The sequence below is a fragment of the Oratosquilla oratoria genome, chromosome 4 (assembly GCF_046742065.1).
Source record: "Oratosquilla oratoria isolate Oo_2021 chromosome 4, ASM4674206v1, whole genome shotgun sequence".
NCBI lineage: Eukaryota > Metazoa > Arthropoda > Malacostraca > Stomatopoda > Squillidae > Oratosquilla > Oratosquilla oratoria.
This window is the reverse complement of record NC_134780.1, coordinates 4,134,206-4,155,546: the sequence shown is the minus strand read 5'-3', so window position 1 is coordinate 4,155,546 and position 21,341 is coordinate 4,134,206. Positions and strand designations below refer to the sequence as shown.

General features: G+C 40.0%; 1 protein-coding gene across 1 annotated transcript; it reads left to right on the top strand.

The window, feature by feature from the left end:
* Positions 1 to 5,607: 5,607 nt before the first annotated feature.
* LOC143024592 (delta(3,5)-Delta(2,4)-dienoyl-CoA isomerase, mitochondrial) lies at positions 5,608 to 21,241 on the top strand. The gene is made up of 7 exons (XM_076183430.1): positions 5,608 to 5,786; positions 9,492 to 9,666; positions 12,923 to 13,139; positions 17,120 to 17,246; positions 17,650 to 17,803; positions 19,192 to 19,318; positions 20,532 to 21,241. Exons 1-7 carry the CDS (start codon positions 5,768 to 5,770, stop codon positions 20,631 to 20,633), a joined length of 921 nt encoding a protein of 306 aa, XP_076039545.1. The 5' UTR covers positions 5,608 to 5,767; the 3' UTR covers positions 20,634 to 21,241.
* The last annotated feature ends 100 nt before the right edge of the window (positions 21,242 to 21,341 follow it).

Sequence of the window (21,341 nt, the reverse complement as noted above, 5' to 3'; positions counted from 1 at the left end):
CAATGCAGTTAGGATAGAATCAGAAGTGTCTTTATGTACTCTGGAACTAAAAACTTATGAGTAAGTTCTTGTTTCTCCATAACCTTTTGTCATAATGTAGCACCTAAGATTTTCTTTTTTTACCATAGATCCCTGACTTTCTTTTTCTGCATGAAGGATGGAGAGGAGAGCCGCTGGTTAAATGAAGTGACCTTATTGTGGATGTGCTCTGTCTTGCTGCATTGCTTCTGAACCAGGGCAGTGGGCAAGGTGCAGGGATGACCTGTCATCGAGAAGGAGCCAAGAGAAGAGGGAGGGAGGGCTGGTGAATGGGAGTGGATTTATGCCTTAGCCTACTTCTCTTGTAAGGGTGAAAAAGCTGTTGGAATGTGTATGTACCCATATCCACAGCAGGTTTACTGTGAAAGTAAAGCAACCCTGCTGTGTCTTGCTGCATTGCTTCTGACCTGGGTAGTTGGCAGGAGACAGGGATGCTTCTTCATCCACAAGGAGCTAAGATGACAGGGAAACAAGGGTGGTGGATCAGAGTGGGTGTGTGCCTTTGACTTGGCTACCTCTCATATAATGGGGAAGAAGGCCTTTGCATAGAAATACATAAAGTCTTCTGTCCTCAGTAACCAGATAAGGGTGCCCCCTGACCAAACTTAAGTGATGTTACCCACAAACCAAGATTGGCTGTTGATGTGGGGGTTGGGTGGGACATCTTAACACCTTTCCTATGTATCATTGACATTATTTTTACACCTTTCTGCTCACGACAAGGGGAAATTGCACCTTGTTGCTTGTCAGGGTTACTTTTATATCATTTTTAATCTAATCGTAATCTGTGCCAACTGTCCTCTGTGGTGGGGGAAAAAGAATACTGCCACCAAGTCTTCCCACTTGAGTCGTAAGAGGTGACAAAAACAGGACGGGAGTAAGGACTAGACATCCTTCTCCCTATGGCCCCACAGGGGATATTCCTAAAAAAAGTAAAGGCATAAAGGGGTCTAGGAGTTTCCCAACCAGTACCCTAAGGTTTGGGTTTTTTAATATGCATGGGTATGGTACAGATGAGAGTAAAAGGGAACAGATAGTATGTTTTTGAGAAGAAAGTTGGATGTGTTGGCAATGAGTTGAGAGGGAGGGGTGAGTGAGTTAGGGAGGTTCTCAGGAGTGAAGAGAGGACAAAGGATAGAAGGGGTGGCTATACTTACTGAAGAGATAGGTAAGTGTAAAGTGGAGTGGAATGAGGTTTCTTGAAGGTTAATATAGATGAAAGTGAGTTTTTGTAGGTGCATATGGGCCTGGTAGTGAGAAGAGAGTAGAGGAAAGGGAGACTTTTTGGATGGATTTGAATGAGTGCATAGAGGGATTAGGGAGGAATGTTAATGTAGTTGTATTGGGAGACCTTAATGCTAGGGTAAGAAGTAAAACAATAGATGGAGTGGTTGGGAAGTGTGGAGTTCCAGGAAAAAAATCAGAGTTGATGGTGGAAATGTGTCTCGAGTTGATGATAGCAAATACAGTATTTAGGAGGAAAGTCAAGCATAAGTACACATGGGAGAGGGTGGTGGATGGAAGGGTGGTAGAGTGTTAATGGAATATATAGTGGTTACCAGTAGTAGAGTAGGAAGACTTAAGAATGTACATGTTCTAAGGGGAGAGAGTGGGGGAATATCAGGTAATTTTTTGGTGGAAGGTAAGTTGAGAGTGGAGGATAGATGAAGGAAGAGGAAAAGGACAAGAGGTAGGGAGGTGCTTGAGAGTGAACTGCTTAAATGAGAAAGAAAAGAAGTACAAGAAGAAGCTGAGAGAGAAGTGGGACGGAGCGAAAGATAGAATAGAATTAGGAATGGGGATGTTACAAGGTGTGTGGAACAAGGAGTGTGAGAGGAAATGGAAGGGTAGTGAATGGTGGGACAAGGAAATAAAGAAGGTTGTAGAAGAGAAGAAACAAGCTTTCACAGATTGATTACAAAATAGGACAATGGAATCATATGAGAGGTACAAAGAAAAGAGAAGTAAAGCATAAGATAAAGGAGGCAAAGAGGAGAGCAGATGTGATATGGGGTAAGAGTATGACAAATTTTGAAAGTAATAAAAAGATGTTTTGGAAAGAAATTAAGAGTGGAAGAGGAGGCAAATCAAGTAAAGAATAAAAGGTAAAAGGTGCAGATGGAGAGGTGATAATGGAAGAGAAGGCAGTAAGAGGAAGATGGGGAGAGTATTTTAGGGAGTTGCTAAATGTGAAGTAGGATAGGGAGGGAAAGGTAGTTGCAGTGGGAAGCACCAAGAAAATGACTGTGACGAATAAGGAAAATAGAGAAGAAATAAGAAGAGATGAAATTAAGACAGTTAAGATGATGAGAGTAGGTAAGGCAGCTGGGTTGGATGGATGTCATGCAGAATGTCTGAAAAAAGGAGGTACATTTATGGTGGACTGGCTGGTGAGGTTACGAGTATTTAATGTTTAAGAGAGAGTAAAGTACTGGAGGAGTACCTGTATAGTTCCACTTTACAAAGGAAAAGAGGACAAGTGTGAGTGTAGTAGTTTCAGAGGGATCAGCTTAAGTGTAGTTGGGAAGGCCTATGGGAGGGTCTTGATTGAGAGTATTAGGAGAGGAACAGAGACTAATTGGTGAGGAACAGCATGTATTTAGGACAAGTAGGGGTTGTGTAGCTTTATGGATCTGGAAACGGCTTATGACAGGGTAGACTGGAAGGTATTGTAGATATATGGGATAGGAGAGCTTTTAAGAACAGTCAAGAGTTTTTTATGAGTAGTAGAGTGTCTGTTAGGATTAGAAATGGAGAAAGTAAGTGGTTTGAGGTAAAGGTGAAACTTCATCAGGGATGTGTTATGTAGCCCTGGCTGTTCAATTTATACATGGATGGGGTGATGCAAGGGTAGTGGGTCAGGGATTGGAGATGGTTAAAGAAAATGGAGATAAGGCAGCTGTTGTTTGTGGATGACACTGCTTGTAGCTGGATCAGAGGAGGGATTGAGGAAGTTAGTGACAGTTTGGGAAGGTGTGCGAAGGAAGTTGAAGATAAATATGGGTAAAAATAAGGTGATGAGATGTACAAGGGGAGAAAGTGGCAGCAGATTGGAAGTGAGTATTAAGAGAGAGAATGGAGGAAGTGAATAGTTTTAGATATTTGGGTGCAAATGTGGCGAGAAAGCGAGTAAATGCCTTGGTGGATTGAAAAGTGTAATGAGAAATAGACATTTGGGAATGGATGCTAAGAGGAGATTGTATGAAGGAGTGATTGTGCCAACAGCTCTGTATGGAGCAGAAACACGGACCATAAGAGAGGAGTTTGAATGTGTTTGAGATGAGGTGCCTCAGAAGTATGATAGGGGTTACTAGGCTGGATAGAGTGAGAATTGAGGAGGTGAGGAGGAGAACGGGGATGGAAAGGGAGTTGGGAGATAGGGTTGATGAAAGAGTATTGGGATGGTTTGGACACATGGAAAGAATGTGTAAAGAGTAGTGGAAGGAGTGAATATGAGGGGTTGACCTAGGATAAGATGGATGGATGGGGTAAAAGGAGCATTGGGGAAGAGGGAGTATGTTGGTTGAGGAAGGACGGGAGAGGACGGAAGATAGGGGTGAATGGAGATGGGTTGTGTAGGGATGATGCTGTGTTGCAAGAGGGGAGTAGATGGGGGTGAGGGAGTATGTGTGAGAAATAAATTGATGCAACCTGAAGGGATTTCTCCTCGTCTTCTCCATTTATGCAGGAGGGTACAGAGAGGAGGGGTGCCGATTTAATGAAGTGGCCTTGCTGTGGATGTGCTGTGTCTTGTGACACTGCTTATAATCCAGGGCAGTGGGCGAGATGCAGGGGTGACCTGTCATCCAGGGGGTGCCAAGATAAGAGGGTGGATGGGAGTAGAGTATGTTAGAGATGGAATGGGTGGGAGTAGTTTTTATGCCCTTGTTTTTTGGCTACCTCTCTTATAAGGGGAAAAAAAGCTTTTAGTATATGTATGTGTGTAACTGCCATCTCACTGCCTTGTACACTCAGAAATTTGCCTTATGAAGAGAGGCTGAGGCACCTTAACTTACACTCTCTGGAAAGACACAGAGTGCGGGGTCATCTAATTGAGGTGTTCAAGTGGATCAAAGGCTTTAACAAGGGTGATGCAAACAAGGTTATTATATTAAAACAACAGGGCAGGACTCGCAGTAATGGTTATAAACTGGACAAATTTAGATTTAAGAAGGAAATAGGCAAGATTTGGTTTACTTATGGGTGTCAATGAATGGAATAAACCTAGTTTCTCAGTTGTTTTAAGAAACGATTAGACAACTTTATGGATAGGGATGACAGGTGTTCTTATGTTGTGTCAGCTTTTAAAAGGAAAGTTGATTCTAAGAGTGAGGTAGCTATTGATGGTATGTGACAAGGACAGGGAGTTGTAATCCTTGGAAACTGTCACAGCCTATAAGGTGATGGTGCAAGCCTAGTAGTTGTCCTGCTGGGATAGGGAGGAACCAGTGACAAGTACTTAAAGGTGGACAGCAAAGCTGCCCATTTTCTAAACCTGTAAACCTCTTCATGTCCATCAGGAGATGTATCCCTGAGGGGCTAATATTCTGTAATGGGTCCGTGATCTTGCCCTATTGAATTCGTTTGTATTTCTTGCACTCTTCCACACATGAAGAGCTGACAACTGGGAACTGCTTTCCTGCCCCTATCACTTTTCAGTCTCACACTTATACAAGATAGACAACAGTGCAAAATTTCTTCCTGGAGAGATCTGAGGACCATTGTCAGCCACCGTCACTGTGGGATTTCCACAACTCAAGACAATAATTAATTATTAAACTGGGAAAAAGTTAGAAGTATAGCTCAGCAGCAGCCTGCATAAATGAGCAGCCCTATTCAGGACCCTTTCCAGTGGCCACACGCAGGGAAGAGGTCGGAAAAGGTGTCCTATACCACTCTGCCTTCAGCTGGCCCAAGGATCTGCCCTCGTCAACTCTTCGGAGTTTAATCACTGTGTTGGAAAAATTAAAAAATAAAGCGACATTTGTCAAAAAACAATTTTGTACTCGGTCAAAAAGTGGATAAGTAGGTGGGCTTTAGCTTTCATAATTTCTCTTTAATAACATACAACTAGAGATCGCTGTACAGATAGTCGTAAAGAATACAACTTAGTTTCACTCTAGTTTCTGGATTGCAGTTTTGTGAGGTTCGTGATAATGTGATGAAATAGTTAATGGTGACATGTGACTAATCGGGACATACCTATGCCAATGTTACATGTAGAATATGTATAATCATGTTCCATTAATATTAAAAAATGTTACAAGATTACTTGTATAGAATCACTGGTTTTATAATGTCTAATCAGCCATTATGTCAAAATAGAACAGGTATGCCTTAATATAACGTTTTCTGTAAAAAGCATTAAAAGAAAACGAACAAATATATCGCTTACTATAATCACAACAACAGGTTAACATCCATTATTATTGTTTCACACTAAGATATTGTCATTCTCTTCTATTAATTATGGGGTAAGGATATATATAAGTTATATCCAATCTCTAGTTGAATTTAAGCTGGATATATACTTTGATACTAGCGACATCTATGGAATGAGCGCGATTGATGACTACACGCTTTGTGGGAGCTTTCCTCTTGGAATTGTTACATCAGTTGTTTTGAGAAATTCGCCGCAACTCATTCTTACATATTACTGTGTCCGTAACTTAATTTCATTTCGGACGTTTGGGCTTGGAGTTTCGGGAAGGCCAATATCTGTTTTATAATGTTTAGGGCGTTACGTGGTAAGTTTTTGTCATAATATAATATTGTCAGATAATAATGTTTGATTACTGAGATGTGATGTCAGAATTGCTAAATAATTGGGTTAGTACTTGTACTCTTACAACATTGAATCAAAATGACACCATTACATATAACCAACGCATAGTTTCGAAGGAGAATTGTTGTATTTGAAAGGTTATTCGAAGTAAAATTATTTGAGGATGTTGTCATTGATTACATGTTATGATGTTGCATTTTAGACTAGTTGACTATTTCCACTGCATTGCCATTGCCATGGGTATGTCCCATTACATAGCCAGTTAAGTTTAAGTTAGGCAGTTTTAAGTAGTAATGTAATGTCATTCATTAGTAATTAGACTACGCAACTTTTGATAAATTAAGAAGAGAAGATTGCCTTGAGCACAATAGCTGAATTGCATTGTCACGCGGTCTCCCTAATTACTTGTGTTTACTTTCGGTAATTTTGTCTGTTAATGACACGGCTGAAGTCGGCTTCCGCATGTTCCAAATGGTCCTACTATCTTCTCTCTCTCTTGGTTCTGTATTGCTTCTGGCAGGGTGTTGTGGTGGCTATAGGGGTAGCCTGGTATCGGTGGATGGTCTGGTAGCCCATCCAACCATTTGTCCAGCTTTCTCTTGAAGGTTTCCGGGCTAGTATCAGTCTGGTCTTGGAGATCTCTGGGGAGGCAGTTGAACAAATGGGGTCCATTGTGAGTGAAGGAGTTCTATTTTAGTGTCCTCACTCGTTGTATGGAGCCTACAGTACCCTTTATGAAGCAGAGTCTTCCTTTTCTAGGATGATAGTTTGACACTATCCCCACATTTGGCACTCTGTCCTCCAGGATTTTCCACACATAGATAATTATGTAACATTCCCTTCTCCTCTGCAAGGAGTACAGTTTTAACTGGCTTAGTCTTTCCCAATAGTTTAGGTGCTGTACTCCCTGAAATTTTGTAGTGGAGGAATGCTGGATAGCTTCTAGGTTGGCTATTTCTTGTACTTTGTAGGGAGACCATAGCTGGCATCAGTACTCAAGCCTTGGGACTACCAGACACTTCCACAGGGTCTTCAGGCACTGCCCTTCTCTGGAGTTGAATGTTCTGAGCACCCACCCACTCAAGTTTTTTCCTGCTTCTATTACTTTGTTGATGTGGTGTGAGAATGTTCCATCATCACTCATGTATACTCCCAGGTCTTTGACATGCTCTTTTTCTCTAACCCCTTCAATACAATGACGCCTACATAGGCATCATGAGGAGCAAGTGGGTACGCGAGGATGCCGATGTCGGTGTCTTGATTATATATATTGTAGTTGTACCTGCGTGACCCCCATACTCTGTAAACTGGCTTCATCATATTTTCTATGGTTATCAAATTTCATGGGTGAAAGAGAGTGAGCAATACAGCAGTAACTTTATTTTTTATAATGCAAGTATTATGATGCAACATCGCACGTCTGGCAGCTAATGCTGCCCGCGAGATTTTGGTCCGGAGTGAAGGGGTTAATGGGTCGGCTGTTATACTTGTAGCTTGTGGAGTTTTTGAGATCCTCATTTCTCCCATAGTGTACAAGTTCAAATTTCTCACCATTTAGTACCATGTTTGATGTTGCCCAAATTTGTATTTCTTTAGGTCCTTCTGAATATTTACTGCATCTTCTGGGCCAACCAAAATCGACCAAACCCAACCAAGGATGGTTTTTGCTCAAATGCATAATTTTATGTAAAAATTAGGATATGGTTGCATTAGTTGACAAATTTTCTTTAAAATGTGTGATTTTCATGTAATTTGATCAAAGAGAAAGTTGTTTTTATCTTCTGCAAAATTACTGACCACAGCTACAAATACCGTCCAGCCCACCATCTATGATCACTGGTGGTATCGATCAAACTGTACTCTATTAGTTTAATAGATTGTATATAGTTGAATTATTTGAACTATTTTCTTTAAAATGTGATTTTCATGTAATTTATCAAAGAGAAGTTATGTTTTAGCCTCCGCAAAATGACCGATCACAGCTACAAAAACCGTAGCGGGGAGGGGAAAAGAGGGGTATGAATTTTAAGATGATGGACAGCCTATGCTATGCCTATTACATAGCCAGCTATGGCTATGATAGCAAGTATATGAAATAACTATTAATATTATGGTCAGTATTCCATGTCATGGACCATTTCCATCATGATGAGAAGTCTCAAGACTATTAGAGGTCTAGAGACTAGACTTAAATTTTCTTCTGGGTTTCATGATGATAATAGATATGAGCTGTTGAAATAAGGCTGTTTATTTAGATTGTTATGATTATAGATAACATGATTAAACGAAATCACTCTATTGAAAGTAAAAAGACTTTATTCATTTTTCTATTTCAGTAAATTGGTGTAAAAAATAATTCACCTGTTTCAACGTAAATTTAAGTTAGGTCTTAGGATAGTTGCAGTACTGACTGGTTAGTATACTGAGAGGCAATGTAAGAGTAAGGGTTAAAGCACCTATATATACACTTTTTAATGTGATAGAGTTCTTTTAGCTGTGCATACAGTATATTGCACATACATTACATTGGTAGAACATGTTATATGATAGGTGTCAGTAAGAATAGTATAAAAGGAAGGTCCTACATTGTTTTTGACATGCTCAGGTGAATTGTTGACCCATAAAACCTTCACATGCCAAGTTGTATGTCAATTGGGCCAGGGGTTTGGATTTTATGGATGATTATCTCTAAACTGACAATAGTTGCCATGGCAACATGAAAGGTGTTAGTAAGAATAGTATAAAAGAAAGGTCTTGCATTGCTTTTAACATGCTCAGGTGATTTTTTGACCCATAAAACCTTCATATGCCAAATTGCATGTCAATTGGGGCAGCGGTTTGGGTTTTACTGATGATCATCTCTAAATTGACGTCTTTATAGTTGCCATGAAAAGGCAAATTTGGGATGATGGAGATGTTCCACATTGTTTTTGACATAGTGAGGTGATTTGTTGACCCATGAGACCCAAGTGTTCCGAATTTCAATAAAATTGGACCCAGTGGTTTAGAATTTATATGTATTTCTTTATTATGGTGGGCAGGGTGCAGGGATGACCCGTCATCCAGGAAGTGCTCAGATGAGAGGGAGGGTGGGAGGGGTGTGGATTGTATGTAGGGATGAAATGGGTGGGAGTGTTTTTATACCTTTCCCTTTTTGGCTACCTCCCTTGTAAGGGGGAAAAAGCCTTGGTATATGTATGTATGTATGTATTATGGTAAAGTCTAGCAAAAAAAATTGGAATAGAAAAATAAATTTTAAAAAATTGTATCTCCCTTATTTACAAGCAATTTAAAAAAAAAAAAAAATCAAATGAAATGGTCTTTCATATGCAACAAGAATTTAAGGGTTAACTTTTTTATTTATTTTTTTTATTTTATTTATTTATTTATTTTTTTTGTACCCATACCTAGATTTGAAACTTTCCCAGAGTATAGTGCTCCTGTCCTGCAGTACAATTTATTTCTTCTATCCCTGCCTTGTTAATATTGATAAGATAGATGATAAACAATTCCTTGTATATGAAAACTATGGTAACATGAACTTTTAGTGACCGAATAGGTAAGGCATAGCCAGATTAGACTGGAAAACTATAGGAATGGTAGATTTGATTGTATTATTTGTATGTTCAACCATTCAAGTTTTCTGAACTTGTGTTATCCTTTTCAGGAATTGGATACAGAGTTCCTCAACTCTTAGGTGTAAGAACAATGGCTATGGATGCGCCACAAGTACAAGGTTATAATTATGAAACCCTCCTGATTTCAAACCCTCGAGAACATGTGTTTCATGTTCAGTTGAACAGGCCTGAGAGTCTTAATGCAATGAATAGTACCCTCTGGACGTAAGTGCAGTATTTGTTATATATTGAAAGGGTAACAAAGCTCAAGTGGTTTACTTGTTTATTATAAAACCTTCCTTTACAGATTTTAATTTGACAAGTTTTAGATAATTTTAATGAGCTTAGTGAATGGTGACACATCTTTGCTGTGATGATTTATGATGCAAGTTTTATTTTGGCTGATGCAAGATACATATTTTTAGATAAAGTTTAATTCACTCAGCCAATTATAGGTGCCATGGGCTAACAATGTCTAATTTCAACAACTATTGCCCAGCTGGTGGCTCTATAACAACAATTTCCTCAATCAATCGATCAATATGTTTTCTACTAATCTCTACTGCAGAAGACATTTTTCCTTCAAGTAACTGGCAACTGCTCTTGGCCCACCACAATGAACTGGTGACAGAAACAGTTCCATGTTAATCCAACAAATACATTACAAAGTTTCTCGAAAAATCTTTGGGAGAACCTAAGAACTGTTGTCAGCTGCAGTGGGTTTCCAGTCAGTGAAATGTGAGGGTGTTGAAAGGGAGAAGATCTGGAAATATGAGCAATAGGCAAGGTAGGGTGGGTGATAGGAACTGACTGAGCCGCAATGTCATTCTGTACCTTGAATGAATCATGAAATTTGTGAGAGAAATCCATTAGGGTCATACCCGGAGTGAACGGCACTAAGGAAGTTTTGGCTAAGGTGTCAGGATGTAGAAGAGAAAGAAATCGAAAATATGAAATGAGGGAAACAACATTGTCAAGTGAGAGTTTGTTATAAGCGTCAAGCCAGTTGGAAGATGTGAGAGCTGATCACAGTTCTGACTTAAGGTCAGATGTGAGTTTTAAGGCTCTCTCTTTTCGCATATAAGGAGGAAAGTTATGTTTAAGAGCAAGGTTGTAAAGAGGGGTGAGGGAACCCTGGCTGTCGTGTTCTGTGAAGGTACGTTTGAATTTATCACCGTATTGAGAATAAACATGGCAGTCTTGGAATGCATCCAAAGTTAATAAATTATGTTTAACAGAAAGAATATGTGCACTTGTAATTAAAATACACAAAGAAACACCATGAAAAATATAGGAAGTCACTTAAGTTCACTTTATAGAAATGCCACTCGGTAACCGAAGGAACAAAGGTCCGAGTCTGACATAAATGGGCAATGATGGTGAGCGGTTGAGAAGGCAAACACTCAGGAGGAGGTGGCCAAGTGCTTAGGCCGATAGATGCTTGGTGTCATGGTCAAGCTGGGTGGTGAAAGGCGGTGAGTGGAGGGTGGGTAATTTCCTGGCGACAGCGTGAGAAAAACGATGGTGCACAGGATGATGGAGAATGGGTGGAGGAGACCTACGCAGTAGTCATATGCACATTGCAAACAGGAAGTATCTGGAAGCTTCCTGAGGGGGGGGGGGCTCTTGTCAGCACACTGTAGAGCTATGCAGTCAGTGAATGTGGGTGTGGAGGCAGAGGGGACCCCGTAGAAGACGAAGGTTTCGTAGGTGTTCTCTAGGGAGTTGAAGATGAATTGTGCAGAAGAATTTTGGCCACATAGGACATACAAGGCAGGATATTGGCCAAGTAATTGAAAATGGAGCTGGACTGGATAATTTGCAGTTCTAGTATGACTTGAAATGGCATCGAAAGTTGGCATCGGAGTATGGTGGTGGCCATGTAAGGAACAGGGCGAGTGGGTGGGAAGAAGTTCTAACTGGAACCCACTCTTCTGTAGTACAGACGCTCCTCAACTTACGTTTTAGTTACGTTCTGAACGGCCGAACGTAAGTTGAAAATGAATGTAAGTTGTTACTGTACTATACATCCGTAAATTCTATTACCATATCTTATAAAACGCCCCTAAATCATTAATTATACACAACATTGTAAAATAATAACATTAATTTCAAATAAATTAAATTCAAGCAACATAAATTGAGATGGTGGAGGAGGAGGAGGAGGAGGAGGCAAGGCACGTTCAGTCTGTCGTTTGTGCCATGTAAACAATGGACGCAGCGTCATGCGTAAGTATCGTTTGAACTACGGGGGGCGCGCTAAACTAAAAAAAATTCACTCAAAAACATTCTTTTACAGTCAGTTCAAACGTAAAATCGAAAAAACGTAAAACGAACGAACGTAAGTAGAGGAGCGTCTGTATAACCAAAGAATCACACTGTTGTGCCACCATCTGTTGAATGAGTATTCAACATTGGTTTGTCCCTGCTTGGAAAATAAGGAGACACGGAGACACTTCCTTTATTTATCCAGTCCACACTCTAACTAACTCTGCGTCCTTCCTGGGCACGCAGGAAAACCTAAGTTGCCATTTATCCAATTAGTTCCATTTATTCCCTTTTTATACAGAAAAGAACAGACACTCAAATAATATAATAATATAGATATATGTACAAAGATATCCTATTACACATTCATCCCACTTTCACATTACACGAATTGAATTGATAATTAAATAAGCATTCAGGAATGGTGATCACTACAACTTCACTGAAACTTCAAGAATATTTATACATACATACGAACATACTTCCAATTATGCATTACTTTCATAATTCCTAAGGCTGAATATATTGAGTTATCTAAGAAAATGGAGATACAATAAGGGAAAATTGATTATTTCATATACAGGAAATAGTGGAAATTTCTCTTTTTGTATATATCGGTGGCCCTTTTTGGCCTTGACAGGGAGATGGTCAAGTAAAAGTACAGTATACTACAGTGGAGATTTGAATAGAATATAAGGAGTAAGGGAGAGTAAAAGGTAGTGACACAGCATTGCTTTATGAGACGAGATTTGTCTCCAAAAATAAAGAATACTGCACGACTCTTGAGTGTAGAGGTGCCACAAAAGTCCTTGAGGAACTATATACCAAGGGCTTCTTTCCTCATATAAGGGAGGTAGCTGGTCAAGTCATGCACCCATTGCTCTCCTGTCTATCTTTCTTTGCTTCCCTCTTATCTTTGCCCCATGTGGATGAAGGTTCATCATGCCCACTGCATGGATCAGAGGGCAGGAGATACACAAGAACTACATACATACATATACCAAAGACTTTTTCCCCCTTACAAAGGAGGTAGCCAAAAAACACACAAGAACTAACTGCATATATCTTTACTGTCAATACCTAGTACAGATTTTTTTTTTTTTTATGTTAAGAGCAAAATAGTCTTAACCTATATTTGTCCTTGAAGCTTCTTGCTGTATAATTTTTCTATTCTGTGCAAGCTTTTATTGATGGCAGTTTGGTACAATTCCAGGGAGATTGGGGAGTGCTTTAATCGGATAAATGAAGACTCAGACTGTCGCTCCGTGGTGCTAAGTGGTGCAGGACGCATTTTTACAGCAGGACTAGACATTTCAGACATGGGCGAACTTGTAGCTACAGTGATGGGGGATGATGACATAGCACGAAAGTCACGAGTTTTATTCAGGATGATCAAGAAGTTTCAGGATTCCTTTACAGCTTTGGAAAAGGTAAGTTATTAGAATTGAATCAGATTGATTAAATTTTGCTTTCCTCCAAAACAATTTTTAATAGTTCCTTATTACTTTACACTGCTTTACTGTTGTTATAGATTGAATAAAATCTTTGGAGAAGATTCCAGTCAAATGCTGAAGACATTTTTGTGGAGGAAGTACATTCATACATATACCAAAGGCTTTTTCCCCCTACATGGGGGGTAGCCAAAAAGAAAAAGGCATAGAAACCACTCCCACCCATTCCATTTCCTATATATTCCACTCCCATCCATCCTCCTCCCTCCCTCTTATCTTGGCACCTCCTGGATGACGGGTCATCCCTGCATCCTGTCCACTGCCCTGGGTTATTGACTGCATGTTATTGTGGCAAAATAGCATGCAATTGATACTTTAGGGTCTATATGGGGTGCCCCTATGGACCAGAGCCACACATCATTTTGTCTGTGATAGATGAAGACTGTTCATAGAGAAATGATGACACTTTTATTAGACTGCAACTGTCCCTCCATTATGCTGTCCCCCAACCCCTTGTCCTGTACCATTTCTCTGAATATTCATTTCCTTTTTTGGCCTGCCCTGTGGTGGGGGAAAAGAATGCTACCACCAAGTCTTCCCACTTGAGTCGTAAGAGGTGACAAAAAATGGGACGGGGGATAGGAATAGGAGTCCTGCTACCTGTAGCCCCAAAGGGGACATTCCTAAAAAAAGTAAAGGCATAAGAGGGTCTAGGAGTTTTCCAACCAGTACCCTAAGGTTTGGGTCTTTTAATGTGCATGAATGTGGTACAGATGAGAGTAAAAGGGAAGAGATAGGCAGTATGTTTGTGAGAAGAAAGATGGATGTGTTGGCATTGAGTGAAACTAAGATTCAAGGGAGGGGCGAGTGTAGTTGGAGGTTCTCAGGAGTGGGGAGAGGATGAGGGAGAGAAGGGGTGGCTATACTAGTGGTTGAGGAGATGGGTAAGCATGTGGTGGAGTGGACAGAGGTTTCTTTGAGGCTGATGTGGATGGGGATGAGGCTGGGAAGGGAAATGTGGGTGCATGTGAGCCTGGTAGTGAGAATAGTGTAGAGGAAGGGGAGGCTTTTTGGATGGATTTAAATGGGTGCATAGAGGGATTAGGGAGAAATGTCAATGTAGTTGTATTGGGAGACCTTAATGCTAGGGTAGGAAATGAACCAATAGATAGTGTGATTGGGAAGTATGGAGTTCCAGGAAAAATCATAGTGGAGAGTTCGTGGTGGAGATGTGTCTCGAGGTAGAGTCGATGATAGCAAATACAGTGTTAAGGGAGAAAGTAAAGCATAAGTACACATGGGAGAGGGTGGTGGATGGAAGGGTGGCAGATAGTATTGATGGGCTGTGTAGTGGTGACTAGGAGTATAGTAGGAGGAGTTAAGAAAGTACATGTTTTAAGGGGAGAGAGTGGGGGAATATCAGATAATTTTCTGGTGGAAGGTAGGTGGAGAGTGGAGAATAGGTGGAGAAAGAAGAAAAGGGCAGAAGGTAGGGAGGTACTTTGAGAGTGAACTGCTTAAATGAGAAAGAAAAGGAGGAGTATAAGGAGAAGCTGAGAGAGGAGTGGGAGGGCGTGAAGGATGGAGTGGAACTAGGAGTGGGGATGGTTTAAGGAGGGAGTCATAAGGTGTGCAAAGGTGGTGTGGAGCAGGGAGGATGGCAAGAAGTGGAAGGAGGGCTGGTGAGTGGTGGGATGAGGAAGCAAAGAATGTTGTAGAAGAGAAAAAGCAGGCTTTCATAGATTGTTACAAATTAGGACAAAGAAAAAGAGGTGCAAAGAAAAGAGAAGTGGGGCATAAGATAAAAGAGGCAAAGAGGAGAGCAGATGTGAAATGGGGTAAGAGTGTGACAGAAAATTTTGAAAGTGGTAAAAAATGTTTTGGAAAGAAATTAAAAGAGGAAGAGGAGGCAAATCAAGTAGAGAGGAAAAGGTAAAAGGTGCAGATGGAGAGATGATGATGGAAGAGAAGACAGTGAGAGGATGGTGGGCAGAGTATTTTAGGGAGTTGCTAAATGTGAAGGAGGATAGAGAGGGAAAGGATGAGTTAGGGAAATGGAGTAGGAATAAGGAAAGAAGAAGTAAAAGCAGCTGTTAAGATGATGAGAGCAGGTAAGGCACCTGGATTGGATGGATGTCATGCAGAATGTCTGAAAAAGGAGGTACAGTGATGATGGACTGGCTGGTGAGGTTATTTAATGTTTGTTTAAGAGAGGGTAGAGTGCTGGAGGACTGCCTGTATGGTTCCACTTTACAAGGGAAAGGGGGACAAGTGTGAGTGTAGTAGTTTCAGAGAGATCAGCTTGTTAAGTGTAGTTGGGAAGGCTTATGGGAGGGTCTTGATTGAGAGGATTAGGAGAGGAACAGAGGGAGTAATTGTGAGGAACAGTGGGTTTGGGACAAGTAGAGCTTGTGTAGATCAGAGTTTTGTGGTAAGACACATATGTGAGAAAGCTATAGGAAAATGTAAGGATGTTTTTTGGTCTTTTATAGATCTGGAAAAGGCTTAGGATTGACAGGAAGGCACTGTGGGAGGTATTGCAGATATATAGGATAGGAGGAAAGCTGTTAAGAGCAGTCAAGAGTTTTTATGAGAGTAGTAGAACTTGTGTTAGGATTAGAAATGGAGAGAGTGAATAGTTTGAAGTAAAGGTGGGACTTCATCAGGGATGTGTTATGTTGCCCTGGCTGTTCAATCTATACATGGGTGGGGTGATGTGAGAGGTGAATGCAAGGGTAGTGGGTCAGGGGTTGGAGATAGTTAAAGAAAATGGAAAAAAGTGGGAGGTGAGCCAGTTGTTGTTTGCTGACGACACTGCGCTTGTAGCAGGATCAGAGGAGGGATTGAGGAAGTTAGTGACAGAGCTTGGGAAGGTGTGCGAAAGAAGGAAGTTGAAGATAAATGTGGGTAAAAGTAAGGTGATGAGATGTACAAAGGGAGGGAGTGGCAGCTGACTGGAGGTGAGTATTGGTGGGGGGGGGGAGACTGGAAGAACTGGATAGTTTTAGCTACTTGGGCGCGAATGTGGCAAGAAAGGGAGGAGTGGAGGTAGAATATAGATTGAGAGAAGCGAGTAAATGCCTTGGTGGATTAAAAAGTGTAATGAGAAATAGACATTTGGGAATGGATGCTAAGAGGAGATTGTATGAAGGAGTGATTGTGCCAACAGCACTGTATGGGGCAGAAACATGGAACATAAGAGAGGAAGAGAGGAGTTTGAATGTGTTTGAGATGAAATGCCTGAGAAGTATGATAGGGGTTACTAGGCTGGATAGTGTAAGAGGTGGGGAGGTGAGGAGGGGAACAGGGTGGAGGGGGGGTTAGGAGATAGGGTTGATGAAAGAGTATGAGGATGGTTTGGACATGTGGAAAGAGTGAGTGAAGAAGGATTAATAAGAGAGGTGTGAAAGGAGTGAACATGAGGGGACGTCCTAGGATGAGATGGATGGATGGGGTAAAAGGGGCATTGAGAAAGAGGGGAATGTGTTGAGGAAGGATGGGAGAGGACAGAAGATTGGGGTGAATGGAGAAGGGTTGTGTATGGATGATGATGTGATGCATGAGGGGGAGTGGGTGGGGTGTGGGGGAGTATTTGTGAGAAATGAATTGACGCAGCCCGAAGGGATTTCTCCCTGTCTTCATTTCTGCATGAGGGGACTGAGAGTGGGGTCGTGGAATTGATGAAGTGGCCTTGTTGTGAGTGTGCTGTGTCTTGCAACACTGCTTCTGACCCGGGGCAGTGGACAAGATGCAGGGATGACCCGTCATCCAGGAGGGGCCAAGATAAGAGGGAGGGGAGTGGAGTATGTAAGGGATGGAATGGGTAGTAGTGTTCTTTATGCCCTTTGTATTTTGGCTACCTCCCATGTAAGGGGGAAAAATGCCTTTGGTATATGTGTGTATTATCTCTGTTATCATTATTTTTTTCTTTAATGTTTTATTCTTAATATGGCATCCAGTGTCCTAAGCCAGTGATTGCAGCCGTACACAGTGGATGTATTGGAGGAGGAGTTGATTTGATTTGTGCCGCAGACATTCGATATTGCTCCAGAGATGCCTGGTTTCAGATTAAAGAAGTTGACATTGGTTAGTGTTTTACATTTGCTAATTTGCTATATTTACAGTTACAAAAAAAAAAAAAAAAATTAATGATAATAATAAAAAATAATAATAATAAAACAAGAAATGAATAAAATAGATAAATAATAATGATATAGTGAGGTGTTGTACCCATTCTTCCTTTGGTGTTCAGATATATATATATATATATATATATTTTTTTTACCTACCTGTAGATGTATACCATGGTGTAGTGTATCCACAGGAAGCACTATCTCAGTATCCTTTGGCAAAAATTATTTCACGCATTTTTAGTTTTCATTCTGCAACCTTAGCAGTAATGGGTACTTCATATTTTGATTGAATATGGGCCATGAAATAACTGTTTAAAAAAAATTGGTATCACTTAAATTGTGTTACTTTCCTTCAGGTTTAGCAGCAGATATTGGGACGCTGCAAAGACTACCCAAGATTGTTGGAAATGAAAGTTTGGTGAGGGAGTTGACTTACTCAGCACGTAAGATGTTCTCCTATGAAGCTCTACAATGTGGCCTCGTTTCTAGGATGTTCACTGATAAGGATGAGTAAGATATTTTGCTTTGTATATCAGACTTTGGGAAAGTGTGTGAAAGAAGGAAGTTGAAGATAAATATGGGTAAAAGTAAGGTGATGAGATGTACAAGAGGTGAAAGTGGCAGCAGACTGTGAGTGATTGTGCCTACAGCACTGTATGGGGCAGAAACGTGGAGTTTGAATGTGTTTGAGATGAGGTGCCTGAGAAGTATGATAGGGGTTACTAGGCTGGATAGAGTGAGAAATGAGGTGAGGAGGAGAACGGGGTGGAAAAGGAGTTGGGAGATAGGGTTGATGAAAGAGTATTGGGATGGTTTGGACACATGGAAAGAATGAGTGATGAAAGACTAGTAAAAGAGGTGTGGAGGGAGTGAACATGAGGGAGCGACCTAGGGTGAGATGAATGGGTGGGGTAAAAGGGGATTTGGGGAAGAGGGGAATGTCTGTTGAGGAAGGATGGGAGAGGACAGAAGATAGGGATGAATGGAGAATGGTTGTATATGGATGATGCTGTGATGCATGAGGTGGAATGGGTGGGGGATGGGGGTGAGGGAGTATGTGTGAGAAAAATTTGATGCAGCCTGAAGGGATTTCTCCCCATCTTCTCCTTTTCTACATGAAGGGACAGAGAGGGGGGTCGCCAATTTAATTAAGCGGCCTTGCTGTAAGGGGCGCTGTCCTAGCCCCCTGATAGGGGGAGTTTATGTTAAACTGAATCAACATCATAATATTCATTCTTGTGTCCTGCCCATGTCATTGTAGCTATCCTCTTTCCATAAGATAAGAAGAAATGAAATAATTAAGAGATTAAAGGAAAATCACATTTTACAAGTACATAATGTACTCAATAATCTGAAATATTAGTATGAAGTATTCCATTGATTCGTTCTGTAAATGTTTTGTCCAGTACACTGTGGAAAAGGAAAAGTAACAAAAATTGTGAAGCGTTATGTTCCTTTGGCAAAAGACTGTGAGCATATATACAAGGTATCAGCATTACTTCCTGGGTTCACTGTGTATATTACATGAGAATTGACTATAGTTCAGATATACTCACAAGGACAAGGATGGGAAGTTAAAGTTGCTTTTGGGCATAATATTATGGTTGATATATAGATGAATAGATATTATTAGATTTATCCCTTGTGCTAAGGCTCCATAAGTGCATTTTGGAGTATGTGAACATGTATTTTATATATATATATATATATTTAGACACACACACACACACACCAAGGCTCATATACAACATGGTGTTATATATGAGATTTGATTTTATATTTGATATAACTAGATCTTGTATTTAATTGGGGAAGGGCGCTGTAGGATGATGATGAGAATATGTAATGTGTGTGCACTTCTTATACAAAAGGCAATTTAGATATTTCTTTGTCTTCAGATTGTTGACTGGTGCATTGGACATGGCTTCAACTATTGCCAGCAAGTCCCCCGTTGCTGTACAAGGCTCAAAGGTCAACCTCATTTATGCTCGTGACCACACAGTGCAGGAAGGGTTGGACTACATTGTAAGTATAACAAATCAATACATTTTTATCAGTTTGAAGCTTTAAGAATCATTTAGATAAATACCTAAATAAGATGCTGTAATGATTATAATATATCTTATATTATTTGTTTTTGTTTTGTTATCTTTTGTCTGTCTGATTTTCATTTATTATTAGTTATATGTCAATTTATTATTATTTACTATTTACCTGTTTGTTTATTATTTAACTATACCTATGCATTTATTTATGTATTTTATTTGTTATTTACATTATTATAGTTTTTATCTATTATTGTATTATTGATATGATTTTTTTTCGCATCCGACCTAGATATGGATCAAAAGGTCTCCTGTCGGCATGCTCCGCCTTTGTAATCCTTTGTAATCATTAGCCTCTTAACCGTGGGTGTGTTCCTTCAGTTGAATGAAATTGTCTGGTAATGATATGGATTGATTTCATAAATGATTTCACCAGTTTGAAGAGATTAAACCCTTTCTGGAGTCTGCCCTACCAAAAGACTATCACAAAATTCATAGGTTCATTTAAAAAATCACATGCCTTGTCATGGAGCACACACATTTCATTAGCTTATATTCATACTAATAGTTGCTGGATACGGCAAGAGTGTGTATTACAGGCCTACGATTTTCTTTTTTGTGATTGAAGAGGAAATAAAAAATGAGATGAATAAATGGATCTGGTGAAGAGACAAGGCAAAAGATGGGTGTGAGTGAAAAGTAGTTGTGAATGGATTATAAATTGATGCAGCCCAAAGGGATTTCTCCTTGTTTGCTCTATTTTTGCATGAGGAGACAAGGAGAGAAGGCTGCTGTATAGATGAAGCTGTTGATCCTGCTGTGGTGTAGCAGTGTTTTGCTGCATTGCTTGTGACCTGGACAGTGGTTAGGGAATGAGAATGACCCCTCATCCACAAGGAGTGGGATTGATTGGAGTGGGTGCATGCCTTGGGTGGCTACCTCCCTTATAAGGAGGAAGAAATGTGTTGGTACATAGAATAATTTTTTTTTTTTTTTTTTTTTTTTTTTTTTCAATCTTCCTTTTAAGCCCAGTTTTCATACACTTCCATGTTTAGAATTGCTGTAAACAACTGGAATGGGTGGGAATGATTTTAAGCCTTTTTCTTTTTGGCTACCCCCCTTGTAAGGGGGAAAAAGCCTTAGTATATGTTTGTATGTATGTAAACACCTGCTAATTGTAACAATTCTTGCAGGCCTGCATGAACCAAGCCATGCTCCAAAGTGAAGATGTCCGCATTGCTGCCATGGCAGCAATGAGTCGTTCAAAGGACAAACCTTCTTTTTCCAAGCTATGATAAGCAGTGCCATCACTACAGTATTACATTGAGTCCTCCTTATATAGTAATTCTTTATCTGGTAAATTCACAGTTACGGTATTTGGTAATTACTACCTTCGATTCTATTAATGGTAAGAAAAATTCACAGATATGGCAACTGCTCGTGTTTTGAAGAGGAAAGAGCAGGGAGAGGGTTCGTCTGCGATATCTTATTATTACATGTTGTAATGGGTTCCGCATATGGTAATTTCAATTTGCGGTAAGGTTTTCAGGAACACATGTACCATATAACGAGGACTTACTGTACCTTTATTGTTTGTTTTTGAACAGGTTTTACTAAGTTCATATAGGATGATGTGTCTGATTTTTTTTTTTTTTTTTTTTTTTTCCCCTTTTTTTGACAAGAAATGTTACCGAGATGTTTATATGTTTATTAGTTTGTAGTGTTGCTATTATCTTTGATTTTATGGCAACTAGATTGTATTTGCTGACCAAAGTGTGAGGCAGCTGCAATGCATTTGTATTCAATGCAAAGATTTTTCTAATACATGTAACATGTTTAAGATTTCATATGTTTATAGGATACATGATGATGTAAAATTTGTTGATTATATTTTGAATATGGATCAGATTTTTTTCTTACCTTAAGATGATTGACTTCTCTTCACTTATTTGGAATTATATTCAGGTAAACACTGAATGGACTTTTTGTTCAAAGTTGTATGC

Coding starts and splice junctions, on each gene's coding strand:
- LOC143024592 (XM_076183430.1), top strand. Junction 9,667..12,922: donor ATGAATAGTACCCTCTGGAC/GTAAGTGCAGTA, acceptor GTACAATTCCAG/GGAGATTGGGGAGTGCTTTA. Junction 13,140..17,119: donor CCTTTACAGCTTTGGAAAAG/GTAAGTTATTAG, acceptor TATGGCATCCAG/TGTCCTAAGCCAGTGATTGC.